The 19,891-nt window shown below is 40.3% G+C and overlaps 2 protein-coding genes across 2 annotated transcripts in view; both read right to left on the minus strand.

Moving 5' to 3' along the window:
- Positions 1-181: 181 nt before the first annotated feature.
- On the minus strand, positions 182-6,264 carry fgf1a (fibroblast growth factor 1a). Its single transcript, XM_047353711.1, has 3 exons — positions 5,002-6,264; positions 1,855-1,958; positions 182-1,746 (listed from the first exon to the last, which is right to left on the minus strand). The coding sequence occupies exons 1-3, from the start codon at positions 5,171-5,173 to the stop codon at positions 1,549-1,551; spliced, it is 474 nt and encodes a 157-aa protein (XP_047209667.1). The 5' UTR covers positions 5,174-6,264; the 3' UTR covers positions 182-1,548.
- A 123-nt stretch (positions 6,265-6,387) lies between these two features.
- Positions 6,388-19,891, minus strand: part of nr3c1 (nuclear receptor subfamily 3, group C, member 1 (glucocorticoid receptor)) — a 32,362-nt gene continuing 18,858 nt past the window's right edge. The window contains exons 3-9 of the mRNA XM_047353708.1: positions 15,915-16,075; positions 15,705-15,821; positions 15,315-15,596; positions 14,911-15,055; positions 13,528-13,658; positions 12,023-12,180; positions 6,388-10,903 (exon numbers count right to left, since the gene is read on the minus strand). Of these exons, the coding sequence (XP_047209664.1) occupies positions 10,751-10,903; positions 12,023-12,180; positions 13,528-13,658; positions 14,911-15,055; positions 15,315-15,596; positions 15,705-15,821; positions 15,915-16,075 (1,147 nt within the window). The 3' untranslated portion in view covers positions 6,388-10,750. The remainder of the gene's footprint in view (positions 10,904-12,022; positions 12,181-13,527; positions 13,659-14,910; positions 15,056-15,314; positions 15,597-15,704; positions 15,822-15,914; positions 16,076-19,891) is intronic.

A 19,891-nucleotide genomic window follows, 5' to 3' on the forward strand; every position in this document is an offset into this window, starting at 1 on the left:
TTTGCCTTAAGATTTAATTGACAGATGCGTTTATTTCACCCCCCCCCCAACTTTAATCACACTGTTAGAAGTTGGTATCAATCATATCAAAGAATGTTTTTCAGATGCACTTTTAGAAATGTTAACGGTAAAGCCTAGAGGATGTTCCTGTCGTTATACCCAGTCTATACCCAACAGTTTGAATCATTAACTTCATACTTCTGCCATGGCTTTGATTACAGACCTGTTATGCTTGTTATGTGATGTAGAGATGAAACTTTGGGGTTTTGGTATGTAACTGTACAGAAAACATTTAGTGTTAAATAAATGTCACTTTCAATGGGTCTTCTGGGTCGTCTTGTTCTTTTTAATGTTCTCCCACCCATTAACACATGCTTAGAAAATGATTGGTGCTAATGTTTCTCTGGTTCTTTTTCATGTACAGGTGCCTCTAAAACAGTGAATATTCTTCAAAAGGAAATATATTTTATTAGTTCAGTTCAACAAGTGAAACTTGTATATCACAAATTGCAGACAGATAAAATTCAAGTATTTGTTTCTATTTGAGTTTTGGGTTACATCTAATGAAAATCGGAATATTACATAAGAGCATTTTAAAAGAATTTTAATTCAGAAAAGATGGCCTACTGAAAAGTATATCCTTGTACTGTAAAGTATATGCACTGAATACTTGGTTGGGGCTCCTTTTGCATGATTTACTGCATGAATACCACGTGACAAGGAGATGAGTCTGATTGGTTAAGGAACTCCGCTTACTTTGATTGGGGCCTTTAGGTCGTCTGCATTGTTGGGTCTGGTGTCTCATCCTACTCTCGACTATACCCCATAGATTCTCTATGGAGGTCAGGTCAGTTCACTGGCCAATCAAGCACGGTAACACCATGGTCATTGGAACAGGTATTGGCAGGGAAATGAACGAAATGAAGTTTTTCATCTAAAAAGAGGACTTTGAACCACTGAATAACAGTACAGTCTTTATTACCTAAGCCCTGGAATAAAGCTTCTAGTGTGGGTTCTGGTTCTGAACCGAAGGACCGAAACAGTTGTAGCCCATTGTCTTGAATCTGTCTGGGTGGAGGCTGTTGATGCTCCATGTACACTTCACATCTTGTGAATCTTCCCTAGACTCTTGAGAGGGCAGTGGTTGCCAGTTCTCCTGCAGGTTTTGGTTATTTGTTTTTTTTCCTCCCACACATTTTCCTTCCACTCAACTTCCCATTTAAATGTCTGGATACAGTACTCTAAACAACTTACTTCTTTGGCAATAATGTTTTATGGTTTCCTCTTCTTGTGGAAGATGTCGATGAGGTCCCTCTTCGACTACGTAGGCCAGAAAACAATATTTCTGAATAAAATCCTTTTTTATTAGTCTTATCTGATATTCAAATTTTGGGGGGGGAAACATGATTTTGTTTTTAATTACCTGTATGTTAAACAGCTACTAAGTAAAAGTTGCTCAGATCTGTTAGTCGACACAAAAGGTGAAAGATGCAGATGTTTTGCTTCACCTCCTCTTCATCACATCCCCTAAATGAAGAGGTTCATGATTCAGATGCTGTCATCCAGCTGTCTGGGGATGAAGAAGACGGCCTTCTGTCCGATGTGGGTTCTTGGGCCCACCTTAGTTCTGCCGTTCTTCTTTAGGCCGACGTACCAGCTGTTGTCCTGGTATTTCTGAGACTGATATGTGTTGTAGTGGTTCTCCTCCAGTTTCTCCAGAAAGTGGCACTCGTCGGTTAATGTGGACTGACAGAGCGTTTGAAATAAAGTGTGAAGAAGGATGTGTGAAGTTAAATGGATCACCTGAGTGATGCAACAAATTGACCTAATATATGATCAGCTGTAGATACTCACTGAGGCGTACAGGCGGCCTTCAGCGCTCATGGCCAGATATCGCTCTGCTGCTGTTCCCTGGATTACGACGACGCCTCTGTCCACAGCTCGGAGCTTTAACACCGCTGAGAAGAGAACGGGAGAAAGCAAGCTGGACCCAATTCCTCACAAGCACAGTCAGACCTAAACTGGTTCCATTCAGGAAGCTACCATTATCATTTTACAAGCTAAATTAATTATATATCCTGGAGATTTAACTGTTGAACAACACTACAGAGCTTTAGAAACATATAATCAGTTAATCATATTTATGTAACTATTTGTACACTTACGTTACAGCCTTATTCAAAAATGGATTAAACTGATTTTCTCCCCTCAAATCTCCTCACACAATACCCCATATTGACAAAATGAAAAGTGATATTGCACCTTGGGTATTAATTTACCATCTCGGACCTATATGCTTGGCACGTGTTGTTGGCTATTTTCCATTCTTCTCTGCAGATCCTCTCCTGCTCAGGTTGGATGGGCAGTGTTGGCCGTTTAAGGTCTTTCTAGAGAAGAACTGGATTCAAGTCTGGACTCTGGCTGGGTCACTCAAGCATATTTACAGACTGCTCTTGAAGCTGCTTTTTTGGGCTGTGCTTTGGGTCGTTGTTGTGTATGAAGATAAATCACCATCTTACTCTGAGGTCCCTCCATAGGCTGTTTTCTTGAAAAATCTCTCCATTTTGTCTGCTGTAATGTAGAATAGTTCCCCAGTTCCCACAGCATGATTCTGCCACCACCTTGCTTCACAGTAGGGATGATTTTAACCAAGTGATAAGATGAGCAGTGCCTGTTTTTCTCCAGACCTGACACTTGGAGTTTAGGCCAAAAAGGCGGTCATGTCAGATTTTTATTTGTAAAGAACAATCAAAAATAATAATAGTAATACATTTTATTTAAAGGCCCTTTCATAGCACTCAAGGACACTACAAGTCAAGCAAGAAACAACAATAGCGGCAGATAAAAACACACGATTAAACGTTAAACGGAACAGGGCAGTCACAGTGAGTAAGCATTCCTCAACAGATGGGTTTTGAGTTTAGACTTGAACAGGGAAAGAGTGTAAGTGTTGCAAATGTCCGGAGGGACAGAGTTCCAGAGTTTGGAAGCAGAGCAGGAGAAAGTGCTTTCCGTGGTGCTGAGGCAGGCAGAAGGCACAGTAAAGTGGATGGAGGAAGAGGATCTAAGGGTGCAGGAGGGAGTAGCGATGTAGAGGAGACCTGAAAGGTAGCGGTGGGCGAGGTTGTGCATGGCCTTGGATTTATAAAAGGAATTTGTATTCTATTCTGAATTTAACAAGGAGCCAGTGGAGCAGCTGTAAGACTGGGGTGAGGTGATGGAATGAGAGGGTTTGTGTAATAATACGAGCGGCTGAATTCTGAACCGCTTGCAGCTTATTGAGGGATTTTTTAGGAAGACCAAAGAGAAGAGAGTTGCAGCAATGAATACAGGAGGTGACAAGGCTGTGAAAAGGAATAGATGCCGAGTCTGGAGAAAAGGAGGGGACGAAGGTGATTAATATTGAGTAGATAAAAATATGCAGAAGGGATAATGTTATTGATGTCAGAGGTGAAGGATAGAGTGTTATTGAGGATGACACCCAGACTCTTGACCTGAGGTGAGGGGGAGACTGTGGAACTGTCAATTAAAAGAGAGAAACTGAGCTTTGGACAGTACAGATTTGGTTCCCACAAGAAGAATCACAGATTTGCCACTACTTAGTTTTAGGAAGGTAGAGGTGAACCAACATTCTATTTCTATACATAGAAGGTGGGAGTATAGAAGACGGCTCACCTGATAAATTGAGCTGGGTGTCATCCGCATAACATTGAAAATGGATGTTAAATTTCCAGAAGATATTGCCAAGGGGAAGGACATAAATTATAAAAATTAGGGGTCCCAGGACAGAGCCCTGGAGCACACCGGTTGTGACAGGGGATGGATGGGAACTAAAGGATTTAAGTTGAATGAACTGAGTGCGGCCAGAAAGGTAAGAATGAAACCAGAGAAGGGGTTTGTGATGTTAATTGAAGATAATCTGGAGAAGGATGGAGTGAGAAATTGTATCGAAAGCCGTATTCAGATCCAGAAGAATGAGAATAAAAAGCAGATCAGAATCAGCTGCCATCAGGAGGTCACCAATGATCTCCTGATGTCCTTTCTCACTTTTTCTTTACTATAGTCAGATCACGTCTCTTCTAACCTATGTCTTTCATAAAAGGACTTTCAAATAAAGTTGTCTTTATGTAGATGGCACGCCATTGAGATAAATGCCTAACATTAATCTTGCTTGTCATAATATTTACCAGTTTTTGTCAGTAAAACTGTTATTTGGGTACATGGAGCAAAATAAGTAAACGTGTTTTTGTGACCAAAGATTCAGTTTAAAACGTAGTAGACGTTGGTTCCCCCTTGACGTAAGTCATTGTTAAACCACTGAAAAACAGACTAAAAATGGTCAGACCAAAGGAAAGTTCTAAAAATAAGTGGGAAGTGACCGCCTCCTACAGAAACATGTGAAAAACATTCAGCAGAAGAGGATAGATATTGTTCAGGAACACATTAAAAGATTACTAGACCCTGTGGAAGTGTCTATGGAAGCAAGATGTATACCGACGCAGACAGATCTGTTGTAAAAGGCTTAAAATCTTTTAAGCTTTTTACACATCTTTGCCAGTGTCTGCATAGAAAAAGATGACTGAATTAAGACTTTTGCAGAGTGCATCAACCAGGAATACTGAGAGAAATCAGGTAATGTTTGTGTGTTAATGACAGCGAGAGATACAATAAAACCACAAACAGTCTATACAGGTGTGTTTGTGACTTTAAAGAAGATTACCATGATTTTCAAGCTCAGTGCAACCTTCTGAAAAGCTGTAGACATATCAGGTATCCTAATTGTGACATGACCTTTTGCAGGACTTTATTGGAAAGGTCTGTGTCATTATACAACAAACTGAGAATCCTACTCCTTTAAGGATCAGACAAGGCCCACATTTGCTCCTGTACTTGTGGGGTTCTGGGCCCTGCTGCAGCTTGATGCACCACCAGAGGAAGTGAAGGCGTCATGTCGCAGACCTGGGTGTAAAATGCGCAGTGCGCTGCGGCAGCCTTACTCACCGTGAACGTCCTGCTCATCCCTCTGGCCCTGCACCGTCCCATCGGGCAGGATCTGGAGGTGGTATCCGCCGTTCATGCAGTACAGCCGCGTCGGCCGCCGGTAGTCGCACAGCGTGGGGCCGGCGTCCATAACCCGATCCTCAGCTGCGAACACTTCTCCATCCGCCATCATCCAGGGGACCCTGGGGCTCAGCAGGTGGGGTTTGCACAGGTGGGCGATGGTCTGTGTCCTGCGGTGGTCTAATGTTTGTGTCGTCGTGAACGAGCAAGACTGGCAACATGCGCGCTTCCCGATTCCTGCCTGAACCTGCGCCTCCTGCCATGAATCAGCTAAGGATTAAAGCTCCCCATGATGGTTTATAACTTTAACCACTTCATAAACATGCTGCATTTTATGCCTTAGCTTATGATTTTCCACATTTACAGAAACAACACATCAGGCGAAGCATTGTTTCATATTTATTTATTTCTAGTTATGCTACAGTCAGGTAAAGGAGAAAGTCTATGACAGGTTTGCATGCATCACAAGCAGTAATGGACTGTTGATTGGATGCTATCTACCAGTGTCAGATGTTTAACCCAAATGTTTCCAACAGAATCACAGAATAAAGTTTCAAAGTGACACTAAATGTAACTTTATTCCTCATATATATCAATCGCTAAATAAACAACCTTGTTTTACAGAATTCAAAAACGTATACTTGTGTGATCTGATCATGTGTCTGAAAAACTGTAATAGAATTAATTGAACAACTATTTAATCCCTTTACTGTATGAAACGTTGCCTAATTAAATCCTTTCATTAGTCTTCAGGCCTGATATGTATTTTTTATTTCCAGTTTCTGTGCCTCGCAGATGTACTCACTCCCTAAATGCTTCCTCATGGTGTCACATTACAACCACAAACTAAAATGTATTTTTATTTTGATGTTACTGAATGTTAGACCAGCAAAAAGTGGTCCATAAGTGTACAATAGAGAAGAAATCTGAACATTTTATTCAGCCCCTGTACTCTGATACCCCCAAATAAATAGAAGATATAATATTCAGCCATCCCGAGTCAATACTTGTCAGTTGTGTTCAGTTGTAGACTTTGACTGGACCATTCCAACAGATGAAAATATGTTGATCTAAGCCCGTGCCTTGTAGCTCTGGCTGTATAGGTTCTTGTCCTGCTGGAAGGGGAATCTCCACCCCAGTGGCGAGTCTTGCGGTTCTGCTGTTTTAAGGTCCTTCTTCTTCCCATCAGCTGTGACCAGGTTAAAGAAAATCATCCCCGCAGCATGACGCTGCCACATCTGTCAGCAGGGATGTCGTGCTCAGGGTGACGTGTAATGCCGTCACAGAATAGATGTATTTATGGAGATTAAATTACACACAAGTGGATTGGTTGGACTGAATTTTATTTAGGGGCATTTAAGTAAAGGGTGGTTAATAAAAAAAAAAAGCCATGCCAAACTTTTCAAATTTTTGTCTGTAAAACAGTTTGAACACTATGCACCATTTTCCTTCCACTTAATAAATACGCACTACATAATTTCAATCCACACATAAAATCCTTGTGAATACACTGAAGTCTGTGATTTATATGACAAAATTAGAAAAAGTTAAGGCATATAAATATTTCTGCAAGATGTATATTGCTTCTCTTGCCTAAATGACCTTTTATTATGAAAGATGTTTTATAAAAACATCTTTCATGTTTTTATTAAAAAAAAGAAAGATGGGGGGGGGGGCTAACGTCTGCATACAGACGCTTTTACTTGAGAAGTACCACACAAACACATACGGTTCGATTTTTAATCGATGGAGGAAAAAGATCAACAAGAGTCACGCTACAGAGGAGAAATAATACAGAGGGTAGGTACTGAAAAACCATCTGAAGACAAATACACCACATGTTCTTTACAATGGATTATATGTACATATTAAACTTAATTTGAGCAAAACAAAAAAAAAAGCTTTTTTTTATTTGAGAAAACATACGCCAGTTAAACGTGATTCGCCCTATGTTTTTCTCAAAGCTTCTGTCTGCATATGTTTTATACAAAATAGACTTTCAAACAATATTTGGGTAGTGCAATTTTTTTTTTTTTTTTTTTAGATTCAAGCTGGTTGATTACTTTCACAAACAGTTTGTGTATGAAAAAGCCCGAGTCCTATTCTATTCACAGTATTTCACAATTTGACTAAAGACTTGTTAAAAAGAAAAAAGGAGGGGGGGGGGGACCTGTACAATTTGTCATGCCAGACCACCATAGTTGACGCTGACATTATGTGTAATATGTCACCTTTGGTCACCTTGTACTCAAACATCAAACAGGTGGTTTGTGTGAGTCCGATTACAATTTCCTGAATATTTCCCCCAAGAAAATCTGGCCTGCAGAGATAAAAGTTAGAAGTGAAATCCCCTGTATGAAAGTAGCTTATACTGTGTTAAAAAGTATGAAAAAAATGGGTTGTAGGTGATAGATTATCTGTCTCTTCTATTGCATATTCAGTTGCGCCCAAAAATGTATAGGAAAGTAAACAGAATACATTTTTGGGCAAGATGAGGCAAGTGTGCGATTTCTTGGACATATATATATATATATATATGTATATACATATATCTATCTCTTTCTCTCTATATATATATATATATACTTGTAAAGATGAAGAGCAGCAGCAGAGATTTGGATACACTGAATGTGAAAGTAACCCTCTAACAGGTAGCGAGGATGGTTTTCATCTATTCCGGTTAAATCTCGAAGAAAAACAGAATGTTTGTTAGAGTCTACAGACGTATGAGCGGCGGAGGCAGATTCCTTAAAACTTTGCACATCTGTAAGCTGACTTTTAACAATAAAACACCATAAAGCACAGAAGCAGACACGTGTGTGTGAAGCTGTCGTATGCGTTTGGTTCTTCACCTCTGAACACAAGGTGGACGTTAACAGATAGTGTGTGAATCGGATCATCTGTTTTTAAAACCTGAGCTCTGGAGCAGAGTAAAACATATATAGGTACTTTTTCTGTATTTGGGATAAACATTTACAAAAAACAGTACGCTTTGTCGTATTTTATATTTATATATAGAAGTGAGCACTTTGCAGTAGTTCACTTGACATATTTTGTTTCTTTCTGACAGCTCACAACGTATCATCTACCAATAACAGCTCATATCTAATTTATTAAGAACTCGCTAAATATCACATTCATAGTAAAACCTTAAAATAAAAAAGAGAGATTGGGTGTTAGGAGACACACAGGCGACAAGCTACGCAAATTAGATGAAAAATGTTGCAACGCACCAATCAAAGACCCCTGCTGACCCCTCCTTACTGCATGGGACTGAGGGTCAGGCAGCTCAGGACTTTTTCCTCATTCCACCAGATAAGTGTTTATGCTTTAATGCTTGGATTTGTCTGATAATTTAAAAAAATACTGACCAACTTCCAGCATCCCGGAAGATAGACAAAAACAAGAGTTTGGCACTGAAAAAACAGTTCCCAGAGAAGAATAAGGATCAGTTCTGGCCACCTCTCCACTCAGTAATGGGACTCTTTTTAACTGCGACGTGGTAACTGATGCAAAGTGCTGTAAAACTGCAGCGGGGGAGGGGCACGGCTACACAGCAGACACACAATCAAGACACATGCAAAGGGTGCAACATACTCACAAACTTCAGGTTAATTTGGGCTGCAGAAGGAGCAGAGGGGCTTCGTTATCAGCATCTGTGGGAGGTTGATGGGATCTACCAAAGCCTGATCAAACGTGCCGTTTATGCAAGCCTTTACTTATTCTGTTAACTAGGATTGTATTCATATTTATGGAAACATTTATATTTGTGTTCTTGCTTAGACTTGACATTAATACAGATCATGTCTTGGTAGTATTCCTAAAGCCTAAAGACTGGACACAATTCAGTGGTGGGTGCCCTCAAGGTTGTCTGTTCGGCCCCCTGACTATCACTGTTGACTAACAGCATCGCACCAGAAGCCCTTTGCTGCTATCTGATGTATTAATTATATAACTACATAAAATCAGGCATGACAAAAACATGAGTATCAATCGATTCCATCTATCTTGGAATAATATTGTATTTTTATTGACAATAAAGCATCTCTATAGCCTTCTATGGTGCAGGACAGAGCAAAATCATAACCAGTCGATAGTCAATAGTTAAGTGCTTTGTTTCATTCAGACAGAGATGAATGAATGTTTAGGCTTAATCTAGTCTTTATGTTTATGGCAGAGACATGAGAGTAGTACCAGTCTTCATCCTTGCAAAACATTAACTGATTTTTCCCCAAAATGTCAACTATTCCTTAAAGAAAACATATGCGGTTTAAGAAATAAAAATACCCAAAGCCAATTATTATGAAGAGCAACAGATATACTGCAGAGGAAGAGTCTTTAGAGGAATTATGACTGTAATACCAAAAAGATTGTTAAAAATAATAAAAAGAGCAAAGGTGGGGGACGGTTATTTTCTAACCACTTTTAGCCGCAGTAAATCTACAGATATTAGTACTCCCTAATATCAAAAACGACAAACTTGAAAGCAAAACAATACATGCCCTTTCAATTGTGAAAAGAACGCATGTATCCATCACATATTTTCTAATATTAGACTACTGGGGCAAGAAGAAAAAAACTGTTCACACTTTCCATCTTAAGGCTTCCTTGAAAGACTGACACACAACAACAAATCTATCTTCACAGTCTTTTAAAGCAGGGCGCAAAGTGCTCATGTCGCGATGAACGCGGCGGTGTCTGCGCGAGTCGGCTCGCGGGGGAAGGGAAGCGGGCTAAATATCGTTTCCTAGCAAGAACAACACTTCTACACAGAGGATGGAGCGAGCTGCCATTTGTAACGATAAACAGCCACTAGAAAAGAGGGAAGCTGCGACTGCGTGTAATATAAAAAAGTACAATCAACTTATAATGAAGGTAGATGATAAGAGGTTGAAGTAGAGCAGGAAAAAAATGGCTTAGATGATATTTGAAGCAAAAAAGGCACATCTTTTTCCCTTTTATAATTGACATGTAAACCTGGAAGAGGTCTGCTTGTGGGAGATTTTCCTTTAGCTAACAGGCCCACACAACTTTATAAGCTCATAGTTAAAGCAATTTAAATATGCTTTTGAAAATCACTAGAAAACAGTTTTTTGTTGTTGTATCTGTGCGACTGAAAAACATTTCATTACAACCTCCTATAAAAACTAAAAGTGGAACATAAAAAGCCTACATAATAAGAGCGCGTTATTCCGATTTGCTACCTTCGTAGGCAACGACACCCTGGAAAACTGTATAAACTGTCACTTTGAAAATGTAGAAAATACTATCAGAACCTTTACATAGATATTTGTTGTATGTATTTCAGATATCGCTCTGAATTTCAAGGTAAGACACCTGAGACGACGTTAATGTTAACCTATTTCTCTTTGCCATTAGCTTTAGAAACATTTCCTACTCGTTATTAGACACCTCCAACATCTTACACTGTTCAACACAGCGAAACGTCTTGTGCTCGCGGTCTGGTTCCTACACAAACATTGCTTTCCCACCCCACCAGACCCATCAGCCTACTTCACACAGAGATGTATGCTCGCTGCTGTGAAACGCTGCTCCCTGCTGGCGTAAAGTCCTTTCCGTCGTTGCTCATTTCATACGGGTGAAGGGTTGGGGCGAGGGTAGGGGTCTTGTCTGCCTGGTGAGGTGACGTGGCGGGAGTTTAAGGCATTGTTGCTGCTACGGGAAACAGTCACTTCTGGTGGAAGAGCAGAGGTTTGACGCTCCCAGCCTTGAATTTTGGTAGCTGATTGCTGATGATCTCTGCCAGCATCTCGGGGAACTCCACGCTCAGGAATTTATTCACGAAGGTGTAGAAGCAGAAGCTGAGCAATCCACTACCCATCTGTAGACACGCGACAAGAGAGCGTCAACCAGCATGGATCACACTGAACACACATGAAAGAATTTTCACAGGTATTTTCTAACATCAGAACCGCAAACTTCAATGTATTTCATTGGGATTTTATGTGTTACACCAACACCAAGTAGTGTACACACCTCCCTTTACTCTGATACTCCCAAATAAAATCCAGTGCCTCCAATTGCCAAGAGAAGTCACCTAATTGTTGATTTCTAAAATAAATATAAAATCTCAATAAAAAACATTAAAGTTTGATGTTGTCACATAACAAAAAAATACTTTTACAAAGTACTATATTCACCTCAATCCCTTTCACAGGCCTTTTTGAATGAAGCCTAAAACCACAGTCACTCAATATTTGCCAGTGGTGAAGAAATGGTCAACTAGACCTTAGTTTTTATAGAGTTAACACTTTCTTAGAAAATAAAAAACCCTTAAAAGTTCAGATAAGCTATAAAACCATTTATCCTTCCAACAGGATGAGCCACGGTGGTAATTAACCCTAAATAACATTACTGTAGTTGCTGAAGAAAAGTCTGATGGTTTTTGCATTTAAACCGTAACCTCTGAACTCCTGATCAGGCGCCAGGTTAGCCCACCACCGCCCTGTCTCACTGTTGGAGGAACCGCCTGCAGTCACTTAAAATCACCAGAGGACGATTCAGACGTGACACAGATCTGCTTTAATTAATAGAAAGCGGTGCCAGACTAAGATGGGTGTATTTCCAAAGACTGCAGAGCACCACTTTAAACTGTAATCCGTCACAATCACTTTGTAGGAGAATGATGGTTGAACTGGAAAAACCTGTGAGCACAAGAGCCTCCACTGGGATGCTTTGAACTAAGAGGGCACTGGGTGCAGCTTCATAAATGCTGTTTGAAAGTTGGTTGCATTGTTGCTAGTTGTTTTCTACATGTATGAGGGGAAAAAAACCCGAAAACTTCCCTAAAGCAGAAGTTAGAAACGAGTTATTTAAAGACAACCAGCTTGAATAACTAAATATGGTTCACTTTCTTCTAAAGGGGTAAAAAACTGTATCAAAAAGCAGCTAATGATCCCTGATGTGAACCCAAATATTCTGTGTGTGCTGCATAACGTACCTCGTGCATGGAGTCCAGCAACTTGGTGAGCTGGTAGAAACGCTGCCAGTTCTGACTGGAGTTCTCCTCACGTTTCACTATGGCTTTTCCCAGCTCCTTGATGTAGGACATCCGGATCTCATCGAACACCACCTGGCTCTTCAGGCCGTCCTTAGGCACTGTGGGAGAGGGGACACTCAAGGTGAACACCTGAAGCAGGAAGAAACTGGACTCAAACACTTCGGTTTAGTTCCAGGTTCTTTTTAGATAAGACAAATTATGGAGAACAATGTTTTACATTTTCTAGTCGGAACAACTGAAGGGTCGGTTTACTATAATCTGTACTTGAATCAGTTAAAGTGCAGTGCAAGAGATTCCATTACCCTCACCATTTTGTCACATTGCAACCACAAACTTTCAGTTACTGTACTGAACTTGAATCTGATAGAAGAACACAAATAAGTGCATGAATTAAAGGAAAAGGAATAAATATTTTGGCAAATAATCTCAAAAATTGTGCTGTGCCTTTTATATTCAGCCCCATTTATTTGAATACCTACAGATAAAATCCTCAGCAACCATCTGCCCTAAAAACTTACCTTAATGGCAAAGAGAGTCCTAAACCAAACCTAAACTTTATGTTCGACATGCAAAAAACACCCTGTGTGGTGAAAAACTAACACTGCTTATCCCCCTGACATTTCCACAGGGAAATGTGGCAGCATCATGCTGTGGAGATACATTTCTTCAGCAAGGACAGAGAAGCTAGTCAGAGTTGATTGGAAGATGGATGGAGCGAACTACAGCGTAATCCAAGAAGAAAACCTGTTACCGGCTGTAGAAGACTAGGGTCCTGCCTTCACCTTCCACCAGGACAATGATCCCAAACATACAGCCAGCAATACAAAGGAATAGTTTAGATAAAAGCATATTTATGAGTTAGAATGGCCTAGTCAAAGTTCAGAATTAAATCCCATTAAGAATCTGTGGCAGGACTTAAAAATCGATGATCTTGGAGGCTCTCCTTACAGTCTGTCTGAGCTTGAGTTAATTTGCGAAGAAGAATTGGCAAAAACATCGGCCTCTAGATACCCCACAAGATTAGCTGCTGACCCTGCAGGGAAAGGTGGTGAAAGGTGGCATTACCTCAGGGGGGCTGAATACAAACACAGTGCACGTTTCAGATATTTAATTGTTAGGAAAATTGTATATATACATATTTTTCTTCTAATTCACAATTGTGCATGACTTTGTGTTGGTCTGTTACAGAACATCAATTAAAAAGAGGTTTGTGTTTACAGGTGATGTAGTGTTAAAGGTCGGGACGCGTTTTATCTACATTAGTATTGGTATCGGTCCAATAAGAAAACTGAGCCGATACAAACAATCTTGTTGCCTTCTGTGTGTTTCGGGATGGGGGAGGAGAGGGGGTTGGCCATGTCCTGTTTGTTTGATAGTGATGCAGGATTGAGGGGTGTGATTATTTTTTCAGTGTACTGGAGGCAGTTCAGGCGCAAACGTCTGACCTGTGCTGAGCATCAGCAGGACCTTCATGCACAGATACTCCTCGTGGGAAACCTGCAGCCTGACGAACTCGCTGGAAATCTTCAGCATCTGCTCAAACTGCTGGGCCATGTAGGGCAGCTTCATTCGCTCCCTGGTGGGGTTCAAACACAAACTGTTAAAAAAACACAAACTGTTCCCTTCCTAAGGGTAAATAATTCAGGGGGTAGTTTGTCACGTCTGACCCGAATCTGGTTGTTTTCTACATCTTAAAATAAACTTCTTGTCCACTTGTTTTTATTGATCAGAGAAAACCCAACGACCAACATAATCAGATATTAATTATGAGCAAATTAACTTTCATGTGTGTCAAAGATTCAAATAGCCCCCTTATGCAGCCTTTGGATACTGCTCCGTGCTCCCTGAGTGCTGTCATGTTTATGTCAGAGGGATAAACCTCTAATTACTGACAGAGAGACACAACAGAAAGCTGCACAATGGACCAGACCGAAAACATGAGACCTAAATGTTGAAAGCATCCCATTGATCAGACCGCGTTTTATTTTTCACGTTGCCGGGACTGCGGTTTATTTCCACTTGGTCCCTTGAATTACTCTTTAGGAAAAAAAATCCCAGAGACAAAATCTGTGACTCTTTGCTTCGCTTCTTTCATATAAACTGAGCAATGCTCAAACTTCACGTAATTCACGGGGAAGGCGATTGCAGTCGCACGCGCTTCTGTTTACATTTATTTTGGTGGAGAAAAACCGGACATAATGGGTGGAAAGCCAGCGGAAAAGACCCAAAATGCCATTTTAGTAATAAGATCAAACAAAAGAGGAGTGATGATGCCTGTGTTGATCTCTATACTTAATTCTTTTTACATTTTCTAGAGAAAATTAAATTCAGTTTTAATGACAGACAAGTTATCCTTTTCTATCATAAATTTGTGAAATCTAACTTTTCCTGTGAGAAAACTGACTTTATGTTAAAGAAATATTTTAGAAAGAAGACGCTGTTCCACCCAGGCAGGACAGAAAATACCACACACATACCTTTCAGAGACTCCCGCACCTCTACAGAATAAACTAAAGCCCTTAATGAGTTGCTACAGACATCCTGACAACTCATCTCTGGACAGTTGTAAAAGATTAGGGTGACTGATTAGCTGCTTTTTTGTTTTCTTGAAAAAAATAAAAATAAAAACATGTCCTGTGGGCATACACCTGTATGGGTCCCTGCAAACACACATGTCTGCAGGGACACAGCGGTTGTTGCAAATTTAAAGAGGAGGCCTAAAAACAACTAATTACTTGAATAATTGAGGAATTACTCGATTATTTTATTACTAAAATAACAACTCAGAAAAGGGTCAGGCTGCTAACTGAAGTCTGTGCAGCGCTTACTCGTTAATGACGAGGTCTGGTGCGAAGCAGAGCATGTTGCCGTTGCACTGCTGGTAAGACCTCCAGCCCAGGCCAAAAGCCATGAGGAAAAGCCAGGAGTACTGCAGTAGGGTCATCTGGTCGTCCAGATGCAGGTTCTTGAAACCTGACAGGAAGGAAATAATAGAGACTCTTAACACAGCCTCAATGCATGAGAGTGAGGTGATCAAACTTAAAAAAATAAAATAAAAAAAAAGGATCTGTATGAGGTGGTATCAATTTACAAAACCATAGCAGACAACCGTTTCATACTGAGCAACTAAACCTGCATTCACCTGCTGCATGTTGCAATGTATATGGTGTCAAACCATGAAGGAAGCATTGGTTTTGTGGCTTCTCGGTGGGTATCACATTCCACCACTAACCTGGCAGAGCCTTGGCCCACTTCACAGCAGAGATGACCTGTCGCCCACCCAGCCTGTTTAGGGTGCTCATGAGGCGCGTGGAGGTGTCGGGGAGCGTGATGTCATAGCCGGCGAAGATGGTGTCCGGCTCTATGGCCTTCAGCAGGGACAGCATAGTGGGTACGAGCTGTGGCATGCCCTTGGGCACTAGGGAGCGGGCCTCGACAGGCAGCGAAGGCATCAACTCTGGTGGGTTGCTGTTCTGGCTGCCCTTTAGGCGATTCAACTTCTTGGTTTTGCGAGCTTTAGAACAAAAAAAAAAAAGGGATAGAGTCGCAGAAAGGAGTTAGGTAATACATTGAAAAAAAAAAAGAACGTTGGTGATTAAAATGCTTAAAAGGCGACCTTTACCTTCCAGGTTCATGCCTGCCATCAGGCATTTGCGAAAGCGGCAGGCTGGGCAGTTCTTTCGCCTGATTTTGTCTATAATACAGTCATTCCTCCCAGCACACAGGTAATTATGTTGGCCTGAGGCATACAAAAGAAGATCAGTTTGCTAATTATATATTTACATCTCAACAAAAAACCAAATGCAAATAATCAAGAATGACGTCTTTGTACCTTCCACTGCTCTCTTGAAGAAGACCTTGCAGCTGCCACAGGTGAGGACCCCATAATGGCAGCCTGAAGCCTCATCAGAGCACACCAGACAGATTTTATGAGTCCCGCTCTTTCCCTGCGTCGTGGATGTTGGAGTGCCCCCTTCCTGTCTGGAGATGGAACTGAAAACGGGAAAGGAAACAAAGATGGGGATATTTAGCAGCTGAAAGTACAAAGACCTAAAAGGAAACTCTTAATATTTATACCCTCCTGGCTCTTTAGTCTCTATTTACAGACCTTCTCTAAATTCTTCAATAAACCACACATATACAAACTTCACATGCAAAAAAAAAAACAAAAAACAGTCCCAAGGGTGACTTTTCATTTATTTATATTAGATTAATATGTTCTGTAATGATCTGTGGTCACATTAAAATCCAGCAGTTCCAATTCCTTTGATTTAACCACAAACATTTCCAGTTCCAGTCCACACTGGTTAGGAATGCATTCTCCCACATGACCACTAGGAGACGTCAGGCTTTGCTGCAACTCTGCACCAAATGTCAACACCCGTTTCAAGCCCAGTGGCCACAACAAAAACAACCACACTGAGAGGATTTGGAGTCTCTGACATACAATACTGTGCATGTCTGGGTATGTTACCTCAGTGAAAAGGGTTAAATGACAAATGCTGCTATGAATAGGCCCTACACACCAACAAACGTATGCACGTTTTAACAGGGACCTTTTTGCATTGTAATACAATGCAAAACCGGAGTAAAATCCTGAAGAAAAAACGACGCTGAATAGGTCTTCGAAAATATACATGTGTAAAACATTGTTTACTCAGTTCTTGAAACAATGTCTTTGACTAGGTTATGTACACCGGAAATGTAATTAAACTAAGCGCACACTATAATCCAATACATGATGCAACGTTTCATCAGATTAATGGCACAGCTGTAAAAGTTGCACTTTTGAAAATGTTTTTCTGTTAAATATTCTCAACTTTGCATTTTTACTCCTTCTGTGCACTCGAATTAGAGTTATTTAGAGTACACTTTTATTCAATCATCAGTTTCTTTTAAATACATTTACAATATCAGATGCATTTTCTGCTCCAAATAATCACAAAAAATAGACACTTGCCTGGCTAAAAAAAAGTTGCCACCAAAAAAAAAAAAAAAAAACTTTGATTACAACACGCATTCGCTGTGGCATTGTTTCAATAAGATTCAGCAATGTTACAAGACTTATTTCTACATTAATTTTTCACCAAGATCTTGCATTGATGATGGTAGAGTCTGACCGCTGCTCAAAGCCTTCTCCAGCACATCTCAAAGATTCTCAATGGGGTTAAGGTCTAGACTCTGTGGAGGCCAATCCATGTGTGAGAATAATGTCTCATGCTCCCTGAACCACTCTTTCACAACTGGAGCCCGATGAATCCTGGCATTGTCATCTTGGAATATGGCCGCACCATCAGGGAAGAAAAACTCCATTGATGGAATAACCTGGTCATTCAGTATATTCAGGTAGTCAGTTGACCTCATTCTTTGAACCCAGACCTGACCACCTGCAGCAACCCCAGATCATAGTACTGACCCCACAGGCTTGTACAGTAGGCACTAGGCATGATGGGTGCATCACTTCACCTGCCTCTCTTCTTACCCTGATCACTCTGGAACAGGGTAAATTTGGACTCATCAGACCATATGACCTTCTTCCATTGCTCCAGAGTCCAACCAGAATCCAATCTTTATGCTCCCTAGTAAACTGAAGCCTTTTAATCCAGTTAGCCTCACTGATTAGGGGTTTTCTTAAGGCTACACAGCTGTTCAGTCCCAGTCCCTTGAGTTCCCTTCGCATTGTGCGTATGGAAAAGCTCTTACTTTCACTATTAAACATAGCCTGGAGTTCTACTGTTGTTTTTCTTCAATTTGATTTCACCAAACGTTTAAGTGATCGCCGATCACGATCACTCAGGATTTCTTTCCGGCCACATTTCTTCCTCAAAAACGATGGGTCCCCACTATCCTTCCAGTTTTTAATAATGCGTTGGACAGTTCTTCACCCAATTTTGGTAGTTTCTGAAATCTCCTTAGGATGTTTTCTCTGCTTGATGCATGCCAATGATTTGACCCTTCTGAAACAGACTGACATCTTTTCCACAACCACAGGATGTGTCTTTAGACTTGGTTGTTTAAGAAATGAGAAGCAACTCATTGCACCAGTTGGGGTTAAATAACTTGTAGCCAGCTGAAATATAATCGCCCATGCAGTAATTATCCAATGGGAGGCTCGTACCTCTTTGCTTAGTTAAATCCAGGTGGCGACTTTTTTGTTGGCCAGGCAGTGTATATAACCATCAAAAATGATGTAGTTTTAAAGCTAGTTGACCACAGATGGCGGAAACGTCAAGATTAACATTCTTTATATGTTATTGTGACCTAACCAATATGAGTTTTCCAAACAAACCCAGTTTCCAGCCTTCACCGTGATGTTTCTAATGAGAGAGCAGCCATGGAGAGAGACTGTCTTGACTGCTGCAGCTTCTGATGATGTGCTCAGACAAGGCAATAAACATTTATTTATTCATTTTATTATCAGTTTATTTCCTTGGGACATGCAGCAAAGGTCCTAAGGTCAAGGATCAAACTCTGAACAACCTCCTCGCCTCTGGATATACTCCGTAAATAGGACGCCCGCTCTGCCACTACACCGCCTGAGCTAAAATATTGGGAAAGGGAGAGAAGAACCTTTCCGTAAATTTAGACCTCTAGATATTTTACACACTAAATGATCAAAGTTATATCAAAACAGAGTGAATGCAGGCTAATATTAGCTTGTCACTTCAGAAAAATCCTCGCTATTCAAAGACCCCAAACAGAAGCCACAGGCGAGTTCACATACTTTGTAGTCATTTGTGCTGAGTCAGATAATCCTCCACAAATAAAAGAAAAAGCTGTGTGTATCAAATATCAATAGTTGTCAGAACAAAACAAACAGAAACAATGTCTGAGAAACGGCTGAGCATCACTAGTTATCATTTACAGCTGAGCTCAAAACGAATCACACTCCTGGAAGATTTCCATTTCGTTTTTCTCTGATAGGAAATGAGACAAGTGTGTCTCACAAGATAATAAAACAATGTAACAGGAGTATCAGTTTTAAGAAAAAATCTTTATTAGCATCACAGAAATCAAACTGCTGAGAAGCTTTTTGCATGCCTTCACTGGTACTTTGATGATTTACCTTTGCTGAGGAGCTCCAAGACTGGCCCTCCTTGCCATAACCCTAATCTTTACATGTTCTATCAGACTCAAGAGCTTCCAGTCAGAGGAAATTGTTGCTAAAATAAAAAGATTAAACACATTTTAACTGCATAGGTACAATTTTAAGCACAACCTTACAAAAACTTTGAATATTTCTGAGCACTTTTTTTATTAAAGTTTGCTGATATTTATTAAATATAGAACATTCTACAATTGAACTTTTGAAATTATGTACACCAGCCATATTATTAGACACTTAGACAGATATTACCTGAATAAAAAGAAGTTATTTCCTCTTTTTTTTATTATGTTTCATAATCTTAAAAATGTTGCACTGTGTTTGATCTATGCGTGACTGAGACATGGATACAGTGAAACAAAAGCAGGTAATAAAAGAAACGCAAACATGTTTGCAGGGTGTCAAAACAAAGATACTGAAAAGGTATGTAGTGTCAGGAATGTAGGGAACCTCCCGTTGGTGGGTTTAGATTCAAGAGGTTACGGCTGAACGGAGGCTTGAGAATTAATTGTGAGCTTTACAGGTCCTTCTCAAAATATTAGCATATTGTGATAAAGTTCATTATTTTCCATAATGTCATGATGAAAATTTAACATTCATATATTTTAGATTCATTGCACACTAACTGAAATATTTCAGGTCTTTTATTGTCTTAATACGGATGATTTTGGCATACAGCTCATGAAAACCCAAAATTCCTATCT

The sequence above is a fragment of the Girardinichthys multiradiatus genome, chromosome 23, assembly GCF_021462225.1.
Source record: "Girardinichthys multiradiatus isolate DD_20200921_A chromosome 23, DD_fGirMul_XY1, whole genome shotgun sequence".
Classification (NCBI taxonomy): Eukaryota; Metazoa; Chordata; class Actinopteri; order Cyprinodontiformes; family Goodeidae; genus Girardinichthys; species Girardinichthys multiradiatus.

Excerpts from the sequence above, each read along its gene's own strand:
- fgf1a (XM_047353711.1), bottom strand. The coding sequence starts at position 5,173 with ATGATGGCGGATGGAGAAGTGTTCGCAGCTGAGGATCGGGTTATGGAC. Across the intron at positions 1,959-5,001 it reads GGATGAGCAGGACGTTCACG|CGGTGTTAAAGCTCCGAGCT; the intron begins GTGAGTAAGGCT and ends TTCTCTTCTCAG. Across the intron at positions 1,747-1,854 it reads AAGGCCGCCTGTACGCCTCA|TCCACATTAACCGACGAGTG; the intron begins GTGAGTATCTAC and ends ACGCTCTGTCAG.